The following is a 27715-nucleotide window of genomic DNA, read 5'->3' on the forward strand; positions in this document are numbered from 1 at the left end:
TGAATCCCTTCATGATTAGGTGGGCTATATAAAATGTTTTTCTAACCACTTTGGCCACGTGGTTGTCAAATGAGAGATTGCTATCAACTTGGGTCCCCAGGTCCCTAATTTCTTCTTCTGTACTTAATGGATTACCACCTATGTGGTAATTTGTGGGCACTTTGTTTTTGCCAAAGGGATGACTATACACTTTTTGGCATTTAACTTGAGGCCATGGCTCTGGCACCAGTTGTCTGTTTCTATGAGGCCCTTTTGGAGGATGCTTGTGTCGGCTGGAGAGTCGATTATGGGCCCAGTTTGCAGTCATCTGCGAACTTGGTCAGCCACAGTCCTTCCGTGTTGGCCTGTACCTCCGAGAAATATATACCGAACAACAGAGGTCCCAGGACTGAGCCTTGTGGGACACCACTTGTAACTGGTTTGGAGTCTGACATGGCTCCAACAATTCTAACCATGTGGGTTCTGTCCTTGAGCCAGTTTGCAATCCATCTAGTGACATAGGGGTTTATATTTAAGCTGGTGAGCTTATCTATAATGCCCGAGTGGGGTATTGTATCGAAGGCTTTTGCGAGGTCCAGGTAGGCTGTGTGGACCACCTTCCCCTCGTCAATGGCCTTGGTGACTGTTTCAAAGAAATCAACCAGGTTTAAGAGGCAGGATCTGCCCTTAACAAAGCCGAACTGGGTAGGATCCAGTGTCTGTAGGTCCCCAATATCTTTATTTATGAGGTCCATGATGATCCTTTCCATAGCTTTGCAGACCAAGCTAGTCAGGCTTATGGGGCGATAGTTTCCAGGATCCGTTGAGGCACCACCTTTATGGAGAGGGACCACTGTTGCTGTATGCCACTCTTTGGGCACATATCCTGTAGTAAGGCTGAGATTGAACAGTAGTTTTATGTTTGGGTTTAGCTCTTCTTGGAGTTCATGTAGGTCGCAGCCGGGACACCGTCTGGTCCCACTGATGCTGTGTTTTTTGCTTTGGAGAGGCGGCTCTTACCTGAGCATCTGAGATGTCAGGGGGGCAGCACTCTGCTGGGATAGATATTTGCCCTTTTGGTGGGGAGGGGAGAAGTTTGCGCTGAACCTGTCAGCTAGGATGTTGGCAATGTCTGTGGGTTCAGTGTATTTTTTGTCATTTTGGACTAATTCTGAGCATATCTGGGAATTACCACCCAGGTTCCTAACATAACTAAAGAAAGCCTTGTGATTATCCTTAGTGTCCTGTGCAATTTTTCTCTCAAAGCTGGCCTTAGACAATTTTATGAGTGCCCGTAGTTTTTTGCTAATACTGATCAGCGATGCCTTACCTTTTTGGGATTTTGCTCTATCATTTAGTAGCTTCCTCCTTCTATTGTATAGTTTGTTTATGGCTGGGGTCCACCAGACAGGACGTCTGCCTTTGGAGGATTGGGTCTTGGTTTTATTTGGGATCGCATGATCCATGCATTCCTGAAGGTGTTCATAGAATGCGTTTGTAAAGGATTCTGCGGTCTGGGCCGTATTTTCCACAGGCCCAGGGGCTTTGAAGGATTCCACCTCGGTTTTGAGGAGTGTGAAATTTGCTTTAGAGAAGTTTTTCACTGTGGTTTTCTGGGCAGGGGGTGAGGTCAGGATGTGAATATCCAGTGAGATTAGTTTATGGTCTGATCTTACCAGTGAGGGATACACTTCTGGTCTGGAGCATAGAGTCCCCATGTTGGTGATGATCAGGTCCAGTATGTTTTCCCCTCTTGTTGGGAGTGGTAACAAGTTGTTCCATAGTATTTGAGTTTATAAATTCTAGGAACCTTTGGGCTAGGGTGTTGGAGCTAGAGTAATGCTCCCAGTCTATGTTTGGGTAGTTGAAGTCGCCCAATATAATGGTGTTTGGAGAGACCTTCATATTTTCCAGTGTTCTCAGGAAGGCCGAGTGGGGTTCCTGGGTTTGGGAGGGTGGTCTGTAGCAGGCTATAAACTGGAAGGCAGTTTTACCCACTGCTAGTTGCACATGGATAGTCTCTGATGCTTCGTGCTTTGCCACCAACCTGGAGGTGTGGGTATCTTTGATGAATATCGATACTCCCCCTCCTTTTGTGGTTCGGTCCAAGTTTTGGGGCCGAAAAGCATGGTATGAGGTATAACCTGGTAGTGCTGGGGTGCTCTTGGGAGCCCTGAACCAGGCTTCTGTTACTGCACAGATATCGATGTTCTCCATGCTAAGGAGAGTTTCGAAAAGTGCATCTTGAGGTTTAGACTTCTGGCGTTGAGTAGCATTACTCTTAGTTTCTTATCCCTTGTGATACCCATGGAGGTGGGTTTGTCTTTTGAGCCTTGCGTAAAAAAGGCACTATGGGGGTAGCAAGAGCCTTTGCCAATATCCGAAAGCCCAGGGGTGACAGGTGCAAGCCATCCCTAGCGAAGCATCGTGGCTTGTCGAGCATATCATCCCAAGCTGACAGGCATTGGATCCCCTTTGAATGACACCAGTATTTAAGCCAATTGTTGAAATTGATCATCTTGTCTTCATATTGTGGCATCATTCTTGGTGAGCGTAAGATGCTACTCAAGGTCAGGGTCATACCGGCCTGGGCTACATGCTCAGAGAGCTCCTTTATGTCTCTTTTCATGTAGCCCAGGGAGGTACGTCTCAGGTCATTCACACCAGCATGGACAATGACCGAGTCAAATTTGTACTTGCCTTGGAGTGACCTGAGTGCTTGCGTTATGTGGCGGATCCTAGCGCCCGACAGGCTGCAAACTGTGACCCTCTCCTTGTTCAGCCTGGTGAGCGGGACGTCAGTGTGCCTGACGATAGAGTCACCTATTACAAGTGTATCAGGTGTGTTGTTTAGTCTTAAGGGCTGTGACTGTTTGGCACACTGGCTTTGTGAGATATGTGTTGCACGTGTTTTGTTTTGGGGTAGCGGTTGCTTGGGTGTCTGCTTTGGAGGTCTCTGCTGCTTAGGCAGATCTTTATTTAGAGCCTCCGGGTATGTTTTTGTGTGATTATGTGTTTGGTTTGCTGTCGTGGTAGGTCTATGTGAGACTGGAATTGTAGTGAGTGTGGTTTCCTTCTCCTCCTGACTGGTTATGCCAGTACTGAGTTGAGAGAGCTTAGCCTCCAGTTTGGCTATATGGTTGCATCTCTCACATGTGTTGGAATTTGTTGGTAGGAGGAGAGGGTTGTCTGTGTACATGAGGCAGTTGTAACATTGCCTCAAGATTCCCAGATTCACCAGCTGGACCGGAGAGGAGATTGACAACTGCCCAGGTTTGTCCGATTGGGTCTAGTCAAAAACTCCTTTTCAGTGGAGGCCTGAGGAGAAAAGCTCCAACATATTACAAACATTTTTAAACACACATTCAATAATACAGATGAACAGGCATTTTATAATATACACCGACAATTAAATATATATCTATAATGAGATTACAGTCATGTGAAAAGAAGAAGAAGAAGCAACTATTACATTATAAAAGAAACGTATGCATTCGCAAATGTTGAACATTGAGCTTTTGAAAAGGTGTATTATTGGCTTTGTCAGATAGATAACAGATCATGGGATTAGTGCTTAGAAATTCAAAGAAATGGAGGTGAAGAAAGCCACTAAGTAAGGCACAAATATTAACACTGTAGTCAAAAGGTAGGGTGTAAAGCATGTAAGGAGACAATTACATATGGCTATCATAAGGTTTATATCAGAAGTATTGAGCTGAAAGGTAAGCAGTGTCGCAAACAATGCATATAGCGGAGAAATGCTAGTAAACCTTTTCAGGTATCACTGAAGACTGGTTGTAGGATACAAGGTTCTGAATGAAGATAAATGGTTTGACAATATTGTAAGCTGAAGATAACAGAGGCATTTAACCTGGTGATGTAAAGGAACAGATCCATTGGTCTGGTAGCTGAAGTTTTAGTGGGGTTTTAAATAAGTCTGTACTTAGTGGTAGTGGGATGTAGTTAAACAGTTTAGCTACACTAACTGAATACAGATGGTCACCTGCAGTATTAGAAGATTTGGATATATCGATACGGATTTTTCTCCAGAGTAAAATTCTGTTGGTGGAGTAGTGCTGTATTAAGTTGTTAAGGACTGGCCAACTTTATGGCTGATATATACACAATGCAGTGGTGCAGCTGTAGCGTTGTCGCCTCACAGCAAGAGGCTCTCCGGTTCAATTCTCGGCTGGGGTGCCTTCTGTGTGGAAACTGCACGTCCTCCCTGTGTTTGTGTGAGTTTCCTCTGGGTGCTCCGGTTTCCTCCCACGTTATAAAGAAATGCGTCTGGAGTGTTTCTCCCCAGGCTGAAAATTGTCTTCATTCCAAGTCGGACTCCCCAGGCTGAAAATTGTCTTCATTCCAAGTCGGACTTTCCCGGTTAACAAATAGGTTCATAGGTTGGTACTAGGCTATCGGCCCTAGGGCTTGTACAAGCCTAGCCATAACAATTCCCTGGATATTTCTCCCACAGTATTTACTTCTCTGGACCCCTGTCTAGCAGGGCGACTGACATGATCCCTGAGGTAAATTTCCTATCTCCCATCCAGTCGTCAAGGTTCCTTTTAAAGATGGCCAAGGAGGTGCTCTGTATGACATGGATGGGCAGTCTATTCCAGAGTATGGGGAGTCTCTGCATCAGGAATCTCTCTCTCCAGCATGTTTTGTTCATTGTGATGACAAAGTTTAGGTCTCTGGAGCGTGTCGCTCTGATGGATTGGGATTTAAGTGTAGCATGCCCAACATCTCTGGGTTTGACATGGCCTTGTATGTTAAGCAGAGATCGCCTCAGAGTAGACTATATGTGACAGAGTATAGCTGGAGTTTTTTAGTCAGTCAGCATAGGGCATCTGCTTTAGGCCTGTGATTCTTTTAGTGAGGTGTTTCTGCGGCCTTTCCAGTTATTGCAGATGTCTTGTGAGGTACATACCAAATGGGGCGTTGTACTCTATGATGGGTCTACTGAGGGATGAGTACAGTGGGCAATGACCTCCATTTTCTGGATGAAAAGCCCTTAGTGATGAGGTGTGCCACATAGAAGGATTTACTGACTGCTGTGGCGATGTAGTTATCGAAGGTGAGACCACTGTCCACCTGTGTTCCTAAGTCTCTTATCACACTTTCGGTGGTTAGTGTACTGCCACCTATATGGTAATTCATGGGTACATGTTTTTTTCCCAAGGGTATAACTATACACTTCTTGGCACTGAGCTTGAGCCCATGGCTCTGGCACCAAGCATCTGTTTCTGTAAGGCCCTTCTGTAGAATATCCACATTATTTGGGGTTTCAATAATGGCTCCCAGTTTGCAGTCACCTGCAAACTTTGTTAGCCAGAGTCCCTTAGTGTTGGCCTGTACTTCAGAGAAGTAGATGCCAAACAAGAGCGGTCTCAGGACTGAACTCTGAGTTACTCCACTTGTCTGGAGCTGGATTTGGAGTCGGCTACTTTTACAGTGTGGGTTCTGTCAGTAAGCCAGTTAGTAACCCATTGAGTGATGCAGGGATTTATGCCAGCTTAGTAAGTTTACCTATGATTCCAGAGTGGGGGATGGTGTCGAAGGCCTTGGCAAGGTCCAGATAGGCTGTGTGGACTGCCTTACCCTCGTCCATGGCTCTGGAGAGTGAGTCGAAGAAGTCAATCAGGTTCAGGAGACACGATCGGCCCTTCACTAACCCAAACTGGGTGGGGTCCAGTGTTTGAAGGTTGCCAATGTCTTTGTTTATAAGTTCCATGATAATATGTTCCATGGCCTTGCAGATTAGGCTACTCAGACTGATGGGACGGTAGTTCCCAGGATCCAAGGTGGATTCCCCCCTTGTGAAGTGGGATAACAGTAGCTGTGCGCCACTCAGTGGGCACGAAGCCTGAGGTGAGGCTATAATTAAACATGACACTTAGGTGCCAGTTCATTTTGTAGTTCATGTAGTACACAGCCCGGGATGTTGTCTAATCCCATGGATGCTGTATTCTTAGCTTTGGAGAGTGTGGTTTTTACTCGTGTGGCTGTGATTACCAGAATTTGGCAATCTTTTGGTATTGAGATGGGCCCTTTAGGGGGTGAAGTTGGCACTGAATCGATCTGCCAGAATATTGGCAATGTCCTTGGGATTAGTATATTTAATGCCATTCTGTTGTAGCTCAGAGCAGATCTGAGCATTGCCATTTAGATTCTTGACAGCTATAGAATGCCTTGTGGTTGTCTTTGGAATCGTTGGCAATTTTATTTTCATACCTAGCTTTGGATGATTTTATGAGGGATCTCAGCTTCGTACTGACGCTGGTAAGGGAGTTTTTTGCTTCCTAGGATTTTCCTCTTTTCTGCAACAGTTTCTTCTTTCTGTTGTATAGTTTGTTTACGACAGGGGACCACCAGATTGGCTTCCTTTTTTTGGAGGAAAGCATCTTGGTTCTATTTGGGACGGCACGATTCATGCACGAGTGCATGTGCTCATATAGAGCTTTAGTGCAGGATTCGGCAGTCGAACTTTCAGTTCCCGTCTGCATGGGTGTCATGAAGTTTATCACTTGTGACTTGAGTAGCATGAAGTTGGCCTTGGAGAAGTCTTTTACGGAGGTTTCCTTAGTGGGGGTGGGGGTGGGATGTGGATGTCAAAGGTGATTAACTTATGGTCAGACCTAACCAACGAGGGGGTGACCACTGGTGTGGAGTATTGATTTCCCATGTTGATAATGACCAGGTGCAGGATATTGGTGCCCCTGGTGGGACTATGGATTAGTTGATCCAGGGCGTTGGAATTTATGAATTCCAAGAACCGTTTGGGAAAGGTGTTAGTACACGAGTAGTTTTCCCAGTTAATGGCAGGGTAGTTGAAATCACCCAGTATTAAGGTGTTTGGTTGTATCTTAATATTTTCCAGTATGTTTAGAAAGGTGTAGTGAAAATCTTGGAGCAGGGTGGGGGATCTGTAGCAAGCTACAATTTGGATTGCAGTCTTGCCTAGTGTTAGTTGCACCTGGAGAATTTCGGATGCATTGTGTTGGGCAACTAGCCTGGAGGTGTAAATATCCTTGGTGAATATGGACACTCATCCACCTTTAGTGTTTCGGTCCTGGTTTGGTGCCGAAAAGTGTGGTAAGAGTTGTAGGCTAGTACTGCAGGGGTGCTCTCTGGAGCCTTGAAACAGGTCTCAGTTACTGCACAGATATCGATGTTCTCCATTTTTAAGAGTGCCTCAAGAGAGTGCATTTTGAGGTTTGGATTTCTAGCAATGAGTAGCATTACCTTCAGATTTTGCATACTTGTACCCGTTACGGTGATGGTTTTGTCCTTTGAGCCTTGCCCAAACAAGGCACTATAGGGGTGGCAAGAGCCTTAGCCAGTAACCTGAATCCCAGGGGCGACAGGTGCAGACCAACTCTTGCAAAGCATCGTGGTTTGTCGATCATGTCGTCCCAGACAGACAGATAGTGGATCCCCTTCGAATGACACCAGAAGCTTAGCCAATGTCAAATAAATGCCAAAATGTTAAATAAATACACACATATACACTCACACACACGTGTGTGTGTGTGTGTGTGTGTGTGTGTGTGTGTGTGTGTGTGTGTGTGTGTGTGTGTGTGTGTGTGTGCGCGCCCGTGCACATCTTTCATGTGTTCTAACAATTAGTTGTTTGAATGGTGATGTGGCAAAAAAGATTGAATATATAAGAATGGCAGGTTACTGGTCTTTTTATATGCACAATCACAGTACAGTGGGGGTTAAGGATTTGCCTTTTCTCCAATGTACTGTTGGAGTTGGTATACATATACTTTGTTGCTATCTTTTGATTTTTTGAGTGTTTAATATAGACTCATATGTACATACGTGTACCAAGTATAAAAAGTGTGCGTGTATATATTTATATACATATATACAAACTCCAAGATCCAACATACAAAAGATAAAATATAGAACTCACACTTTGGTCAGGTTGTGCAACCCATGTCTGGAGGGAATGGAGGGATAGTCCACAAGAAGAAGGATCCAGGGGGCTTGCCCTCCTGCATAACTACGTTAAATGGAGTTTAATTGTTGTTTCTCTGATTCCTATTGTCTTTCAGAAGATTTCAAGTACTGCAGCCTTTGCTAACTGCATTATTTGATAATGTATCTCTGTTAGAATAGCTATTAAAACATTGAATTTCAAAAGGTTCAAGTGGATGCCTAAAATCTGACACTAAATTTGTTTCTTAGGAAGTCATATACACTTCCCATAATGCCCTGTATTACTAACAGTATTCATCAGAATAGTTACTGTGTTAACTTTCATAAATACAGGGCACAGTACTGTGGTTACAGAGACCTTAATGTACAGAATAAAATTGTGATCTTAGAAACAGAAAATCAAACTCTGCATGCCTGTTCAGCAATACTCACCAGAATATCCATCGAGCCACAGCTGATAAGCTTCTTCATCTATCCGTGTTGTGTTTCCTACAAACACATCCAAATCCGTTGCCATTACTCTAAAACAGTATCAGGGAGTGAAGACTTTTCTTATGGTGTACTTGAACTACACGGAACTCGCTTTCAGCAATTAGCCCTGCAAGAAAAACACATTTTACAGTTTAGATATAAAAATAGCATGACAAACTTAGATCTATCTAAGGGGTTGGGAGGGTGGCCAAATGGTTAAGGTGTTTGCCTTACAAACCCACGGTGCAGGGTTTTGAGTCTCACAAGGGATAATTGGCTAGGCTTAAAATGTCTTGCAAGGTCAGTTAGCCTAGTATGAACCTATAGGGGTGCGAGGTTGGCATAATGGTTAAGGTGTTTGCCTTATAAACCAATGTTGCAGGGTTTGATTCTCACATGGGGTAGTTGGCTAGGCTTAAAATGGCCCACAAAGGCAGTTAGCCTAGTACTAATCTAGGAACCTATGAACAAGATAACAGCTTCTGTAAGCAGGCCAGGTCCAGTGCAGGTCAAGTTACCATTCACTGCACTTCCTTTGAATCTAAACAAACTGTACAGTGAGAGAATGAGCAACTTGCAAATTTAAACTGGAACACCAAAGGTGGTTAGCTCTGATGACTGAGAAGCACATGCAAATAATTCAAACATTACTTTTTCAAGAAAACTGTGACACTGGTTCTTTAAAAATGTAAACATACTCAGAAATCCACTATCTGTGTCTTTCTTTATGAACTATATCTGTAACCATATTGTTAGGCATACAAACTGCAGCTTCCTTAATTTGTTTTGCACACTAAATCCAAACAATGTATTCTCATGTAACTCGTAACACGCTTACAAGGCATTCACAACATTAACTCCTGACTTGAATAAACTGTAAGTGCAGAGAAAATTTAGGATCCAGTACTCCATTTAATAAACAGTGACTCAATGAAACGAGTCTCAAAGAAAACAGCAAATAAGAAAAAAACCCACCAATAATCAAATTACGCATAACTTGCAGAAGTTGTACATGTCCTAAACATAGTTAAATCTTGCTACTTCAACATTTGAACTCCATTATCCACACACTACCTCCAAGTAACAAGGTTAGCTTACCCCCCCAACACACACAGCAGAAAACATAGTAGAGAATATCAACACTCAGTTCAACTCGTTTACCTTCACAGAGAGCAGCTCAAATGATGCATGTCACGGACTCATCTTTGTGTAAAAGGTTTCAGCAGATGCACACAATTATTTTTCTTCAGTAGGATTATTCATCATTCCACAGACTGTGCAAATTATTCAAGATTTAACACAAAAACAGTACAGCATGAGCTGTAGAACCTTTACTAACATCAAACCATACCATGTCGTTTATAGATTACCAGTTTCATGAATGACCACACTCACATTCAACTTAATTTGTATCACAAAGAATTACTTGCAGCAGTGACTTACTTTAATTCCTTTGATCTCACAGTGTCATTCTAAGTGCAAATGTAACTCATACTTGTCTGAATTCTCGTTAGTTCATTTATTTGAGGGACAACTCTTCACGAATTACATAGTTGTGTTTCTATCTTTGTGTGTGCTAATAACTGTGTGTCGAAACTTGCAGGATTCTGATTCAGCAGAATCATGGATTACTGGGAATAGTTCCTTCAACTGAAACTGAAATGTTCAGTTTTTTCCATGACACTGTGATCTTGGCCCTAGTAAATATAAATAAGCAGAGGGTGGGGGGCGTAAAGTGCTTCCTATTGGAAAAAATTCACAAGTTGTGTGCTTTGCTGTCTCTGTTGATTACACAGCACTCAAGTCAAGATGCAGTGTCTTTGCTTGCTGGCGTCTAACTAGATCAGTGTCATGACCTTAAAACACAATCACTAGTGCTTGATGTACTAGCGGTCGACAAAATGGACCACAGTCTTGAATCTAGTTTAATTTACAAACAGAAAACATGTCAACCGGCAATGGTAATTTCCTGTTTGGAGTCTTTTAGGAGAGGAGCAAACAGGCAAGTGAAGCTCTACTACAATCATCAAAACATCTCTTGGGATCATCTTTAAAGTTGAGTTTATTCATTCTGCGAAATACGTTTGTAGGAATGTGATTACTACTATAAAAGCATGGACTAACAACACAACTCATCATTTAATTGCTTGGACAAAATTGTTTAATCTGTCAGAGAAGTATTTAAGTGTCCTATGTATATTGCTTTTTTAGTTGTTATGAACATTGTATACAGTTTGTCTTTTCTTGTTACTATACCGTTAAGTCAGTGTTATAAAATGAATAAAAACATTTTGGAAAATAAAACATCTCTTGGGATCAACAGTAACCGGGAGGAGACCAAATGTATTCTGAATTTTTGAAGTTTTTTATACAGTTTTAAAATATAGGAAACAGCATGAAAAACTCCTTCTTTGGAATAACACATCTCAAATTAAAATCTTTTGCTGGACAGAGATCAGAACTGATCCTACTACCTTTTAATGTAACAGCTTACTAACCTACTTCAAGGCAAAGAAAAAAAAAAAAAAAGAGAGTGCGACTGAGTCTCTGGTAAGCCCTCAGGTCTGATAAATGCTACTGCTTAATTTGAAGAATCTTCTTCCCAAGCTTTTCTGTCAGTTATCAAAGATGGTCAAATGTCTGAGGGGGAAAATGCTCATTTAGTGACTTGACACCTGGGACATGTTAATGGGGAGGGTGGTAAACAACCTGGGAGATGCATGTCATCCTAATTTCTATAGCAGAATAATATCTTTCATTGGGTTGTAGAAGAACAAGAAGACAATTTAGATTATTTTTTTTTATCATTCTTATAGGTTCATACTAGGCTAACTGCCCTTGCGAGCCATTGTAAGCCTAGCCAATTATCCTTTGTGAGACTCAAACCCTGCACCTTGTGTTTGTAAGGCAAACACCTTAACCATTAGGCCATCCTCCCAACCCAACTCTGGCAGATCTTGAGAAATGAATGCCTAAAGCTTGACAAATGCCATCTGAAAAATAATTGTCCTTCAGTACGATCTTCATTTTTTCTTCTCCTTTTCTAAAAATAAGTGGTGAGCTATACTTTTGAAAATACAGACCAAATACAAGGGTATCCAATAAGTGCTCCCTGGCATACTCATTGAAGGTTTGAGGCTTTGGCCAAGCATAGCAGTTCATTGCAATGCCAGATGCAGGTGCTTCTTCACAGAATACTAACTTCATTTGGCCACCAAGCCCAACAGCTGTTTTTTCCTCATATTAACATTTTTTTTACATTTGCACACATTATACATTACATTTTTTCTGTATAACAACTGTTCTTCAGTTCAGCATTACATAAATCGCTAAATTCCTGTCTTTCCTTAAACCTCATTCTTCCTCCTCTTCCTGAACATTATTCTGCATGGACTGTTCCCACAATTTCCATTTATTTCTATGTAATTTGCTAAGAACTTCAAATACCATTAGTTTAGATTTGGATTTCCATTTTCTAGTAATTGCTTTTTTAGCAGACAACCGAATTAAACTTAAAAAAGCCTTATTATGTTTAAGTAATTTGGATCCTGGTGTCCCATCTCTAAAAAAATAATTTCCTTAATTACAGACGTTTGCTCCCTTGATATTTCTGGCAGAGTACTCCGCAGGGAGTTTTTGAAATTTATCAATTCATTATACTTTCAAATAAACATGTTCCCAACTACCTCTTTCTTCCCCATCACACTTTCAGCATTTGGTATCTGCTTCAAGACAATTCTCTGAAGTCTACTTGGGGTATAAAAATACCTAAGCAAACACTTCCAAGTAAAAATCCTAAACCTGGAATTTGCTGCTTTGTTACTTGGGAGATGTACAAATGTCCTCCCATTGTTCTCTTGTAAATTGCTTTTCCAGTCTCTCTTCCCAATCATTTCTAACTTCCTCCGATTGATTTTTACAGTTGTCATGCAATATTTTACATTCCATACTAATTATTCCCTTTTAAAAAGCAGGTATTTCAATTAACACTCCTCTTTCCCTTTCTCTTTGCCTACACTTTGTTATTAATCCCAAATAAGGAAGGCAGTCTCTAGCCTGTAGTCCAAACTTCTTGGCCTCACCCTGCTCTGCTACCTTTCCCTTTCCAGTTATTTGCTTCCAATATTTTAGTTCTTTTGCCAATTTTCCCAGGTAAATTCCAATCAACTCTTGTCCATTTTCTGTATCTCAACTTCTAATCATCCCTAGTGGCAAACAATTTCCCCTTCTCCTTTCCCTTGTTGGCTCAGTTCTTACAATATTTTCTGCAAATGTATGAATACAGTATTCTGCATGGTGGTTCTTATTCTCCTTGAGGATCTGAATCCAAAATCCCACTCTCATTTTTTTAACCACCACCCCCGCTTCATAATCACCCCTTTTCCACTTTGAAATATAACTTTCTGCCTAAGTTATGTAAATAAGCCTTGACTGTGTAGCTCTAAAGTATCCCTCCAGGTCAGGTAATCCTAAACACCTTGTTATATTGAGAGAATCAGCTTATCCCACTTAATTCTCAACCCCTTTCCCTCCCTGATAAACTCCTTCATTAATTATTGTCCACAATGTCTCCTCTGGTTGATAAAAAACATACCCAAGCTGTATATAAAACTAAAAGGGATAAAACCATTTTCACTGCTTGTATCTTACTATCCATAAACAAAAGCTTCTAGTTTCTCAGTTTCTGAATAATCTTTTGTTTAGTCTTTTTCCACATAGGCTTAACTGCAGTAACAGAAGCTCTTTTAATCCATACTCCTTAATACCTTATCTTATGTCTCCATAAATACAGGTATTGCTGAACCAAGTCACAAGTGGTAAGTAATTTACATCTATAGCCTTTGTTTTATCTTCATTCATTTTTATACCCCAAAAAGACCTTATACTGTCTCAGAATGTTCCACAATACCGAGATGTAATTTTCTGGATTGAAAAATGTGGTGGCTGTATTATCAAAGCAGGTTAAGACCCATCAGACCCTGCCTCATACAGACCCATTTCAATTTTAAACCATGATTATAAAGTGTTTATGTCTACACTAGCTAAGTGAATGCTAAAAGTGTTGGCACAATTGACAGATATGAATCAGTGTGGTTCTGTGGCTGGAAGGTAAGTATTTGACAACATTAACAAATCGATGATGATCCAAAAGGAAGAAGAATCCAACTGGGTGTTGATGCAGAGAAAGCATTTGACAATGTAAGCTGGAATTTTATGAGTGGGGCAATGGAAGCATTTGCATTCTCTGATACAATAATAAGGATAAATAGAAGTCTAACAAAGATTGGAGGAAAGAATTAAAGTGGGAGGGTTCCTCTTTGGTAAGTTGTGTTTGAACACAGGAACTAGGCAGGGTTGTCCTCTTTCCCCCTATTATTTGTATTATATTTACAGCCATTGGCAAATAAAAACAATAAAATTTGGCTCATCGCATCCAGCACTTGCTTAAGAACTGCTCCTGATAAAGAGGCTCCAATTAAAAGGGCAGATGACGCATAATTCTTTTTCAAAAATCTGTCTAAAACTAATGTCCTCCTTACCTGATTGCAGGGCCCCAAAGGAAGAGGCCACAAAGATATGCTGTCAGTCCAACATGTCAAGATCAAGTTCAGAACTCTGCATGATCCCTGTGCCCTATAAGATTTGTCTGGTTTAAGAGTTGGGACTTCAATGTTAAGATACTGAAAGACCGCTTCCAATGCATCCTTCAGCTGAGGAAGGCTTTACCCATCACACACCCACCATGATAAAACTCATTTACAAGGTACAGTGCTTCTCAAAAAGGTAATATCTTCAAGAAGTGATCCAGAAGAAAATAAGAATACATTCTCATCTTCAAGCAAAATAGGCAGAAGGGGACAGCACAACACTCTTAAGCTAGTCGTAATCTTCTACCTTACAATCCATTATACCCACATGCACTTTTCAAAGTTGACAACACTGTGTCTGTTGTTTCTGTAATCAGAATGACACCTATGCTCTTCATTTTTCAGTTTTGGTTTGGCTTCATTTCTGACTGCCACAGGTAGCTCCATTGGGTATGAATCACTTGTGGAACATCAGGTTTTACTTCTATGTGAAATTCTGGTAAAGTTCATCAGCCTGCAATTCAGCAGTTATGCAGAATAACAGCAATGGTAAAGCAGACTATCCAAGATGTCCCTGTGGCTGTATGACTCTCTGACTCAATGTAATGTGCAGACTGCTTTCCTACTGTGAATTTGCGTTAAAATTCATAGTTTCCCATAACCAATGACCCAAAATATTAGAATTAAATTTTAAGTTCAACTATATTAAACAGAGGTCTGTATCTTTTAGTCTAGTACATACATGTCTGCAGTTTTTAGCTTAGAGAGGCCACCTCATGACCACAATAAGTTAAAAAGTGCAGAAAGCCTTATCTTCAGAACCATCTAGACTGGCTGTTTAAAATAACTTTTTGATATAATATTAAATTACATTTGCTTAAGGGAAGAAGACAACAAACTTGATTAGTCTGCCCTTCTACTTGCCTTAATAATTTAAATCCCTTACATTCCCACCTTACTCCATACCCTTCTTCTTGTCCAATGCTCTCTTGAATGCCTCTGCAGCTTCTCTCTCCACCACCCATTACTGCAGTTTATGCTATGGGTCCACAACCCTCTATACGATAAACTATTTCTGGAGATGAAGGAAGCTAGCCCTTGCAATCTGTGACCATTCTTCCCTCTGTGTCCTTTCTGTTCAATATGGCCCCTTCATATCATCTTGTGCAATGATGCAACATCCCCCCACTCATATCTTTGTGTCTCATGTGAGAAGAGCCCTAGCCTCTAGTCTCAGTCCTGCTCCTCCATCCTACAGATATGTCTGGTAGCTTTCCTCTGAATTCCTTCTGGTAGCCAAACATCCTTTACCTTATATGGCCTGAAAGAACTACATGCAGCACTCAAAGCATGGTCTGAGCACAACAAGGAATAGAAGCACTAGGAGCCACGAGTCACAGGAACAGACTTTATTGTATTCAAAAACCACTAAAAGCACTAAAATCCACTAAGAAATGCTGAACTACTTCTCCTCGTTTTTCGTCACAAATGTAACTTCATCAGCATACTAGAAATATTCAAACTCTTATTTTATATAGTCTTGTGACAGTACCTAACCAACCAATGCATCCGTTTAATAATAATAAAAATAAGAGTTTGAATATTTCTAGTATGCTGATGAAGTTACATTTGTGACGAAAATTGCGGAGAAGTAGTTCAGCGTTTCTTGGTGGATTTTAGTGGGTTTTGGATACAATAAAGTCTGTTCCTGTGACTCGTCGCTCCTAGTGCTTCTATTCCTTGTTGTAGTCAAGTAATTTTGTTTGAGGCACTGTGTCTTCCAGCCGTTTGCATGGTCTGAGCACAGCCAAATGAGTGGAAGCATTATATATGACTGTGGAAACTACCCTGATGATACACCCCAGCATTCTATCTGCTGCTGCAGTCCTCTCACTTTTGTTACCCAATGGTCCAATCCAGGTGTGAACACTCTTCTCCTTTCTACTCTGCTGTAATCAATTCTACTCCTTCTGGCTGATACTTCACACCAGGGTCACTGCAGCACAAGTACACTATGTTTCATTTGTGTTCACTGAATCCCTACTGCTCCATTTCTGGCCACTTGTTCAGCCTCTCCAAAACCCTTGTTAGTCCCCCCAGCTACCATCTCTGCACCTTTGTGTCCCTAGCAAAGATGGCGACCATGTTTTCTACTTTCTCAGGTAAGTGCGAGACAAACACAATGAACAGTACTGATCAGAGATCACTATAGTACTTATGATGAAAGGAGATACTGCCAGGCAAGCCAGCTGGAATTTTGTAAATAATTATATGTCACTGGTGAATATCAAATGATTTGTCTAAGATGCTTGTGTTACAAATGTAGTAGAACTGTACGTCAGGTGTACATCAAACTGCTTGTACAGACGTGGGCGTTGAAAAAGGTATTTGCAAAAGGTTTGTGTTTAAAATGGACCCACAGTGTGCCCTACTGGAAAAGAACAGAAAGGTACATGCACCATTGTAACAATTTAAAATGTATATATTTTAACAGTGGAAAATGGGATAAAACCAGGATACAGGAGGTTAACATCAGTGTAGTAAATTTTAGAAAAATACCTGAAATTAAATTACTTTATGGCTGGGCCATAAAAGATGGTGGTATAAGGTTTTTCTGTACTGTCTTTAGGGTGAATTAATTATTTGTCTTGAAAGCATGAAGGACTGCAATTGTTTTATGATTTCCAGCATCTGGCAGAGATCTGAGGAGAAGACCTTGTCTATGTATTTTTACAAGTAGATGCTAAATGCTACCAGTTGCCAATAATGTTTTTTGGGCCTGGGAACAAAGTCAGAAGACAAGAAATTATGTAATTCTGCAAGCTATCCCAGAAGTAATATTTTATATATTAATTTGAGAAGTCTCTTAGTGAGGCACAGCATTCTGTCTTGGGCCTGACAACAACTAGAAGATCCATTCATCACATCTGCCTTGCTCTAATAAATTAAGTTCCTAGAGTACAGCACTTTTCTTAGATACAGTCAGGAATATAGTAAAGCTTAGTTTAGATGTTTTTCTTTATTTATTTGAGACTGTCCTGCAATGCTGTATTAAATATTTTCTGTGGTTTTGAACTCTGATGCCACTGTCAATACATATCTAGTATTGTCTTGTTCTTTTATTACTTATTATGAAATATAACATATTTAAACCTTTCATTGTGGGTGATCTGTGCAGAAATAAAGTTTTGAGAGTACTTGCATATTTATTTGATGACACTGTTTGGGCCACTCCTAACAGCCTTACCCTTGTAATAGTAATATTAATATTACACAGTAAGATTGGACACCCTTTGTTAAGGGCTTTAAAATAGCTGAGGAGGGGTTCTGGTGGCAGTGATAACTACCTTATAGTCTGGGCAGAAGGGGGGCATAACTAGTAAACCCGAGCCAGCCTTTCCCAGGTGTGTGTGTGTGTGTGTGTGTGTGTGTGTGTGTGTGTGTGTGTGTGTGTGTGTGTGTGTGTGTGTGTAAAACAAATTTCCAAAAGAGACAGAGAGAGAGAGAGAGAGTGTGTGTGGTGCCAGTGGGGAGTCTTATCGGGGATTTGGAGAAAGAGTGAGAAACCAGCCCCAGACTGACTGTGGTCTCGGTGAGCTCTTAAGGGAAATTGCACTTGATGCAGAGAGCTGCATCTGTAAGCACTGTGTGTACTTGTTAACCTCCCAGTGTACTTCCTCTACTGTTGCCAGTGGTGAGGATTGATGCTCCTTGATTACTGGTTGGCAGTGGTAGGTTGTCACAGTACTTACTAGTCACTTTCATAAATCCTGACACTGCCCTTCTCACCCTATTTTTGTGTCTTAGCATTCATTTATACAGCCATCCAGTTCCTCAGTCTTGGGCCTGCCAACAATTCTTCCAGATTTCCTACCAGCCTCAAAGACCTTGCCAAAGTCTAGATAAGCTGCATCTACTAACACTTCCCAGTCTTGTTGGCCTGTAACCCACATGTAGAAGTACATCAGAATTGAATAACAGCTCCTTCTGTCCATGAACCCACGTTAGCTGTCCTGGTTACTGGTTGTTCTTTCCACATTACACTCTGCGACTGTATTTAATTAAATCAACACTGAATCCATTAATTCAGAGTGTATTATTCCAGTGGTTCAGTACTTCATAAGATTTTTCAAATTATACTGTACTTGTGTATTTTCATTTCAACAGTAGCAAACATGTTTCTGATCAGCAACTTGCAAATTCTTTTCAACATAATTTTTTGCTTATATACATCTTTGTGAAATGCTCTTGGCTAAAACAGAGATGCTCACATCCGCCACCTGTGTAAGTGATGATGACTGTGTACTGCCCATCCTCCAACATGTGCGTATGTTGACATCCGATACACAGTGTGATCAGACCATGCACTGCCCTACACTGCCTTACAGCATGAATCTTATTTTGTGTTGTTTGTGTCACTGCTCATGGCTGTAGATCAGACTTCTTTCTCAGTGCTGCACTGTCTTCCCATATATGGGCCTCCCTACCCTTCTACCGCATCATGTATGGCACATCCCATTGTGGTGTTACCCAAATGCACAACTGTTTTTACTGGACTACATTGTGTAGCATGGCACATATTACAAATGCTTTTCTGCATACCTCAGTATTTTCCTGTAGTGCCCTACTGATGGTGTCTAAACAGTGGAAATTACATTCAGAAGTTGGAATACATATACCACAAAGTTTCTGATTTCAGCATGGCTATGTTATATGTTATTTCCTCCATGGTGTATGATTGGATGTCATGTGCAAAACATATATGAGGTCTGCTCCCAGCATGCATGGTTAACTGTTTGTACAGTCCATTCTGTCTGTGGTGTGTGTGCGCGCACATACCAACCAAGGGGACCCTGTGGGAAGTCCCTCACAGGAACTGTTGGTGAAGGTCATATGTGTGTGAAGCATGTCAACTGCCCAAGTGGCACAATGTCACATTACAGACAAAGTAGTGGGCACTGCAGGCCACCCAACAGCTCAGGGAGCCCACCTGACAGTTCAGGGAGTGGTAGCACACCTTGTTTATGTATTTCTGTATATCTAGATCAAGTAGGATCTTAACAGCAATATGACAGCAATGTATGGTGCTAGGATTCTCACTAAAGCATGGAATCTTACATAGTGTTGGCTCTTCTCTGGTGTCCCTAGAAATCAGATATGTTTCTCAACATAATGTACAGAAATTGGTTAAGTATTCTTTTGGAAGGCACCTGTGATACGCATAATATGCCTCTCTCAGGTTGCAGGAAGATCCCTGTAGCTAGGATGGTCAATACTACACATACCTTTGTGTTCAGAGGAATAATTAAACTCCTAGGTAACACAGTTCCATAGTATATCCCTGTTCCCTCTGAAGCAATCAATTATCTGCTGTTTTGTAAGATAATGTTATGCGAGTCATTGCTAGTATCTTCCTCAGTGGCATGGGTAGCTGTGATGTGCAGCACTGCCAGCACTGACTCCAATGGAAACTACCAACAGTCGCTGCTATGAATATCATGTACTCTGTAAATTATGGCACATTCAAAATGGGTGGTGGTATGCATGCAGCATCACCATTTTATATGTCCTTGAAGTAGTCCACCACCCTGGCATCTTGCATTTACATACTGGGGTGCTCTTCTGCATAGGCTTTCTGATTTACAAGTCATTATGTGCTCATATGCATCCACTATTTAGCACAGCTTTCATGCTATCAGTGTCTTTGAATCATGCAAACCTTGCACATGGCCACTCCTCAAACTATTCTGCAGTGTACACTGGGCTAGCCCTCCAAGAACCCCAACCATATTTCATATGTTTCTTCTGTCTCTTGTACACTTCCTGTTTTCTCTTTTCTCTCTTTATGACTAAATTACATTTGAAGCCACTCACACACACAAAATTATTTTTTTAAATCATACACCGTTTACCTTGTTCAAAGTCTAAAAAATTTTCCCAGCTGCTGATGCATGTATGTCAAAAAATCATCCTTCAATATATTGACACGTACTAATCTTTTATTCAGTATCAACATCTCTCACATCTCTCCTTTTTCAGTCAATAAGAGCATCACCACACAAGCAAATCAGAAACCCTGGCTCACAAGTGGAGTGTACAAGCTCTTGAAGGCGCGCAATGCTGTCTTTATGTCTACAGACAAAGATGCCCATAGGGGATCGTCTACAGACAAAGATGCCCATAGGGGATCCAGAGTGAAACTAAGTAGAGAAATAAGAGAAGCTACGTGGGCCTATGGACAGAAAATTCAGGATCACTTCTTGGACCTGAGAGATTCCAGATGTCTGTGGCAAAGTATACAATCTATATCAGACTACAGCCACCTACCTTCTCAATGTGATGATAACACGGAGTTTCTCACCTACTTCAGCAGACTTGAGACAGGAAACAAAACAATGGCAATGATACTGTGCACCAACCAAGAAGATGAAGTGCTCTACCTTCACCCAGCAGGTGTTCAAAAGGCACTGTAACAGGTAAACCCAATAAAGACAGCTGGTCCTGACAATATTCTGGTGTGGGTGACAGAGACTGTGCTGCCCAATTAACTACTGTTCTCACAGACATATTCAACATCTCGCTGCATCAAGCCACAGTACCCAAATGCTTCAAGAATACAATCATTATACCACTGCCCAAGAAGTCTCCACTCTCTAACCTGAATGACTACTACCCAGTAGCTCTCACCTCCACTGTAATGAAGTGCTTTGAGAGACTGGTCAAAGACTACTTAGCATCAAGTCTTCCTGCAACACTGGACCTACTCCAATTCACTTACAGAGCTAATCGCTCTATGGCAGATGCCATCTCACAGGCACTTTGCTTATCCTTGGTACACCTGGAGAACAAAAACTGCTATGTCCACATATTATTCATTAACTTCAGCTTGGCCTTCAACATGGTCATCCCCCAACATCTGATTGAGAAACTGGTCCATCTGGGTGTTAGCACTCCTTTATGCAACTGGACTCTCGACTTTCTTACTGACAGACCACTAAAAGTATGTGTACGCAACAACACCTCGATCAGCATCACATAGAACACTGGAGTACCTCAAGGATGTGTCCTAAGTCCCCTGCTGTTCAACATGCTGACACATGACTGCATCGCTAGGTACAACACAAACCACATTATTAAGTTTGCGGATGATACTACAGTGATGGGTCTCATCAGCAATGGTGACAAAAAAGCCGTCAGAGAGGAGGTGGACCAACTGATTGTCACACCAGCCAACAACCTGGCTCTCAAGGTGAATAAAACAAAGGAGATAATAATAAACTGCAGGAAGAGGCACAAGGCTCATTCTCCACTCACAATCAATGGAGAAACAGTGGAAAGGGTGAAGAGCACCAAGTTCCTGGGGTTAGATATCACTGAAGGCTTGTCTTGGTCAATAAACACTAATCACATTGTCAAGAAGGGACAACAGTGTCTATACTTTCTAAGAAGGTTGAGGAGAGCCAAACTACCACCTTCAGTCCTCACAATCTTCTACAGGGTTACCATCGAAAGCATCCTGACTAGTAATCTCTCAGTGTGGTATGGAAACCACACGGTTTCAGATCGCAAATCTCTACAGAGGGTGGTGAAAGTGGTAGGGAGAATTATCAGGTCCACGCTCCCATCTATCCAGGACTTGCACTCTGCTTGGTTCCTCAGCAGAGCCATGATAATGGTCAACGACTGCACTCCCCCTGCCCATGGTCTGTTCTCACATTTGTCTTCAGGCATGAGATTATGTAGCTTGTGTTGCAAAACCACCAGATTTAATAGAAGCTTTTTAACATAAGCCACCAGACTTCTGAACTCCAGTAATAACATATACCATGCTGGTCATCAAGGTTGGGAGTTACAGTGCTGATGTAATTCACAGACATATGCAATAACTCTATGACCTTATACCTTATGTGCAATATTAATGATGCCAAGTTAACATTCTGTGCAATATGAAATCTGTCTGATTCTGATCTGTGCAATACTGACAAAGACATGCAAGTCATTGTACTTGTTACTGCACTGCATAAATGCCTTACTGTTGTTATTGTTGGATTATCTTTAGTATATGTGTTATTGTTGTATTAATATTATCAGTATATGCTGTATGCTTACTGAGTTCGAAGTAACACAATTTCATTCAGTTGCACTGTTGTGCAGACTGAATGACAATAAAGTTCACTTTGACCTTTTTATTCCCTTGAGTCTACATTCTCATCCCCTCCAGATTCTGAAATTTCTTGAAGAAAACATTTGTGTTAAAACTCTATTTATTCTGTTACACCCCCTCCCTTTTCTGATCTCTTGAAAATTTCCTCTTTCTACTCTGCTTATTCAATCTTTTTATACTGTTATTTCAACAACATCAGGTGCAGCTAACATTGGGTAAGACAGCGATTCAGGTCATAGCCTGCTATAGGTCTCCAACCATGTCCCAAGACTCACACTCCACATTCCTAATCATCCTGGAGAATATTAGGGTCCAACCTAACACTCTCATACTGGGTGACTTCAACTATCCCTCCATTAACTGGGAGAACTACTCATGTACCAATACACTTCCCCAACGTTTCCTGGAATTCATTAATTCCAATGCCCTGGTCCAGCTCATTCTTACCCCCACTAGAGGTAGCAACATCCTTGACCTGGTCATTACTAACATGGGCTAGAGTTACTCTGCACCAACAGTCAACGCCTCCCTGGTTAGATCTGACCACAAACTAATCACCTTGGAAATCCACATCCCTTCCACTTCCCCCACAAAGGTAACTCCCATGAAAAACTTCTCCAAAGCTAACTTTGGGCTCCTAAAAACAGAGGTGGCTAACTTCATGGCACCCATGCAAATGAAGATCAGTTGCATCACCGCCGAATCATACACCAATGCACTGTACAAACACATACACAAGCGCATGGATCTCGCCACACCCAACAGAACCAAGATGCTCGCCTCCAAAAAATGGAAGCCAATCTGGTGGTCCCCTGCCATAAACAAACTCTACAACAGAAGGAGGAAACTGAAGTGGAATAAGGTGATGGCCAAAGACTGGAAAAACTCCCTTATCAGACTCAACAAAAAGTTGAGATCCCTCATCAAATCCTCTAAAGCTAGCCATGAAAACAGAATTGCAGCAGATAGTAAAGACAACCACAAGGCCTTCTATAGTTATGTAAAGAATCTCCACGGCAATACCCAGATTTGCTATGAGCTACTGCACAATGGTACCTCCTATACTGAGCCAACAGATATTGCCAATATACCAGCCGACAGATTCAGTGCCAACTTTACCCCTCTCCCCTCAAGGGACCAGTCACAATACCAGTAGATTGCCAGGCACCCAGTATTACTGCTGCACAGGTTAAAACAGCACTGTCCAAGGCCAAGAATACAGCTTCTATGGGACCTGACAATATCCCTGACTGTGTTCTATATGAACTACAGAGTCAACTGGCACCTCACCTGTGTGCCCTGTTCAATCACAGCCTCATCTCAGGCTTTGTCCCTACCGAATGGCACACTGTTACAGTCATCCCTCTCCACAAAGGAGGAGCGACTACAGACCCTGGGAACTATCGCCCCATTAGCCTGACGAGTCTGATATGCAAAGCTATGGAACACATCATGGACCTTATAAACAAGGATATAGGGAATCTCCAAACTCTGGATCCCACACAGTTTGGTTTTGTGAAGGGTAGATCAAGCCTGCTCAACTTGGTTGACTTCTTTGAGTCAGTCACCAGAGCTGTGGATGAAGCCAAAGTGGTTCATACAGCCTACCTTGATCTGGCCATGGCCTTTGATACCATTCCCCACTCAGAAATCATAGAAAAACTCACTAAGCTTGGCATCAACCTCTATATCACTAGGTTGGTTGCAAACTGGCTCACAGGTAGAACCAACAGTGTGAAAGTAGCTAACTCCAAGTCAGACTGCCGACCAGCCACGAGTGGAGTCCCACAGGGTTTGGTCCTGGGTCCTCTCCTGTTTGGTATCTATTTCCCTGAAGTCCAGGCCAACACGAAGGGACTCTGGCTGACAAAAGTTCGCAGACGATTGCAAGTTGGGAGCTATTACTAACTCCCCAAGTGATGTTGACATCATACAGAAAGACCTCACTGAGACCAACAACTGGTGTCAGAACCATGGCCTTAAGCTCAATGCCAAAAAATGTGCAGTCATCCCCTTTGGGAAAAACCCGAGTCTCATGAATTACCACATTGATGGTAGTCCACTGAACACAGAAGGCGTTATAAGAGATCTGGGAAAACAGGTTGACAGCAACCTCTCCTTTGACCACCACATTGCCACTGTGGTCAGAAAGTCCTTCTACGTGGCACATCTCATTGCTAAGGGTTTTGCATTCAAGGCATAGTCTCCCTCTACTCCTCCCTCATTAGGCCAATCATTGAGTACAATGCCCCATTTGGCATGTACCTAACTAAACACCTGCAATAACTGGAGAGGCCACAAAAGTACCTCACAAAGAGGATCCTAGGCCTCAAAAATTTGTCCTATATGGACAGACTCAAAAACTCCAACTATTCTCTGTCTCATATCGCCTACGTAGAGGCGATCTCTGCTTGACTTACAAAGCCATGTCTGACCCAGTTCTGTTAGAAATGCTACATCTACAGAAATCCCAATCCCTCCGCATCACATGCTCCAGTGACCTCAACCTCATTACCACAATCAAAAGAACATGCTGGAGGAATAGGTTCATAACCCAGAGACTGCCCATGCTATGGACTAGACTTCCCATACATGTCAAGCAGAGCACCTCACTGGCCCTCTTCAAGAGAAATCTTGAGGAGTAGATGGGAAATAGAAAATTCACCCCAGGGATCACTCCAGCGTCTTTACTCGACAGAAGCATTGAGAACTAAGGTCGGGTGGCACGATGCCAGGGTAATCCTATGGGCTAAGCTTGTAATGGCTCTAGGGCCATTAACCTAGTACACACCTGTGAACCTGTATGCCCTCTATATGCTGCAGTTTGGCCACACCTCTTACTTCAATTCATATGTGGCCAAACATGGCAAAGGCCTTCTTCACTGCCTTGCAATAATATTTAAACTGCTTCTGTTCTACACATTGTTCAGGTTTCCTATTAATATTACTGCATTTAAATGTTTTCCTCTACAAATAAAGGCATTTGCAGAAGCTAAGTGTATTTTATATCCCCAAACTTCCACATCATTTTATCTAACGGCACAACTTTTCCTAGCATTTTAATCCACCACTCCATTCGAAATTCAAAATCATTTTCCCAGTTCTCCAACTGTCACACATATCCCTTAATAATCAATAAACTTCTTTTAGTGCCCAGTTTCATTTTAAAAACATTTGCACCTTATGGTTCTAAGTCAGCACAAAATTACAACACAAAAACACAAAACGTTAATCTAGAATCCCAGATCTCTCTTACTTACAAAGTTATTAAACATTTCATCATATTCACTTCTCTTTCAAATGCAATATCAAATAAAGACCCCTGACCAACATTTGTAAGTAAAAGTTTCCCGCCAATGCAACCCCAATGGCTCAGGTAAACAACAGCCAATGAAATGCCTGTCCAGTAGCAGTCTAGTGTCAGTCAACTTCTGCAAACAAAATGTTTTCCATATAGGATACAGGAGTCAACCAACCTCAAAAAAAAACTTCTGTTGTTGCTCCATCGGCACTTAGTTGTGGTGTTCACTTTAGCTCTCCTCTGTTCCTCCTCCTAGCCCATCTCTTAGCATCTTCAACCTCAGCTGCATGCTAGAACATCTCAAGCTGACTTATGAAATAACATCAGACCACAGCCACTCAGATCCTATAGCTGAGCTACTGTTCCTTAATCCAAAGATTGCTGTTACGAATTTGAAAAATTATTTGTAGCTTCACAGCTACCTTCAATGATAGTCAACACATCCTTCTTTAACAATGACTACTCAAAAGCAGCTTCTCCCCCCTAGCAGTGGAATTTCTCCAGTCCTGCTCAAAACTATTCAATCCCACCTTTGGTTAACAGAGCAAACAAGCAATAGCAGATTGGGACACCAAAAAAAAAAAAAACCCGAGGGAAAATTACCTTATTATATGGTGTGTTAAAGCTGATCAAAAACTATTAACTCAAACTTCTCAGTTACTGGTAAAGTCATCTTAGTGAGAAACTCAACACATAAAAAAAAATAGTATCCTAAAAGACATGGATTAGGACAAGATACATCTCATGGATTACGACAAGAAACATCTGTAAAGACCAAATATAGAAATGTATGTATTTTTTAATGAAATAAAGGAAAATGGTACTGGACTGCTAATATAACAAATCTGTATTCTTTAATTACATTAAGGGTGGCAAAACAGATTACAATCTAGCTTTACTTCAGTAATTTTAAATGACTGCAAGGTTTTGTCAACATCAAATGCTAAGACTGTAGTAGATATTGCTGGACAAAGAAATGTTTAATAACAGCATCAAACATTAAGAATGCACTAGACAAAACTCAAATTAATAAAGCTTCAAGTTGTGATGAACTATGTAACAGGGACTTGAGACAGAGTCATATCAACCACTTGCCATTGTCGGCAAAACAGCTTACACAATACTTAAATCCATGATACATGGAGAAAAGGCAATTATAGAACATCTACAGAAAGAAGAGCAAGCTATATGACAAGGTTAACGACACACCAAGCAATCTTTTATCTACTTGTGGGAGGATAATAAATTAAATTGGTTTGAATATATTTGAAAAGTACTTACAAGTTTGCTACCTGACATTTCATACCAGACCCATATTTACCAACCAACTTTCACCTTATTTTTCTTTGAAAATAAATGTTTAATTTTCTACACAGTCTACCTGGTATTCAAGTAACTACCTTAAAATTAATAATGACTCCCACTATATAACAGAAACCTAAAACTCAAATCTAGACAAATATCATGCTTTCAAAAAACAAACCAAGCTCTATATTTCTGTAGCCCCCTTACACCCATCCTGTTTATTTAAATAATTCCACTACATGCTACAAGGAAAAACTACTCCAACTCCCCACCTGTGGCACTCCACTATTAAGACAAAGTACAAACTGCACCAACTGTTCAAATTCAAAGAACTCAACAAGACACTCCCTGTTCTCCCAGAAAAATATCCTCAAACACACATAACATAACCTGTGCCATTAACTTCAAAATCCCAACTCCATAAACTCATCATCTTCTTCCGGCTGTTCCCGTTAGGGGTCACCACAGCGGATCACCTGTTTCCATTTCTTCCTGTCCTCTGCACCTTGCTCTGTCACACCAACCACCTGCATGCCCTCTCTCACCACATCCATAAACCTTATCTTAGGCCTTCCTCTTTTCCTGTTACCTGGTAGCTTCATCCTTAGCATCTTTTTCCCAATATACTCCATATCCCTTCTCAACACATGTCCACATCTTGCCTCTCTGGCTTTGTCTCCAAACCTTCCAACCTGGGCTGACCCTCTAATATACTTATTCCTAATCCTGTCCACCCTCGTCACACCCAGTGCAAATCTTAACATCTTTAACTCTGCCACATCCAGCTCAAACTCCTGCCTTTTAGTCAATGCCACTGTCTCCAACCCATATACCATAGCTGGTCTCACTACCCTTTTGTAGACCTTCCCTTTCACTCTTACAGGTACTAGTCTGTCACAAATCACTCCTGGCACTCTTCTCCACCCACTCCATCCTGACTGTACTCTCTTCTTCACCTCT

At 41.5% G+C, this 27715-nt stretch overlaps 1 protein-coding gene across 2 annotated transcripts in view; it reads right to left on the bottom strand.

Moving 5' to 3' along the window:
• The window catches only part of LOC122793129 (FGF1 intracellular binding protein), a 544410-nt gene that overhangs the window by 500899 nt on the left and 15796 nt on the right, over positions 1-27715 (bottom strand). Inside the window, exons 1-2 of one of the 2 annotated variants that reach the window (XM_044060894.1) lie at positions 9841-9956; positions 8359-8524 (exon numbers count right to left, since the gene is read on the bottom strand). In XM_044060894.1, the coding sequence (XP_043916829.1) occupies positions 8359-8443 (85 nt within the window). In that variant the 5' untranslated portion in view covers positions 8444-8524; positions 9841-9956. Of the gene's footprint in view, positions 1-8358; positions 8525-9840; positions 9957-27715 lie in introns of those variants that run through there. The other variant, XM_044060893.1, reaches the window with a different exon arrangement.

The sequence above is a fragment of the Protopterus annectens genome, chromosome 2.part0 (assembly GCF_019279795.1).
Source record: "Protopterus annectens isolate FY-2018-M chromosome 2.part0, PAN1.0, whole genome shotgun sequence".
Taxonomy (NCBI): Eukaryota; Metazoa; Chordata; order Ceratodontiformes; family Protopteridae; genus Protopterus; species Protopterus annectens.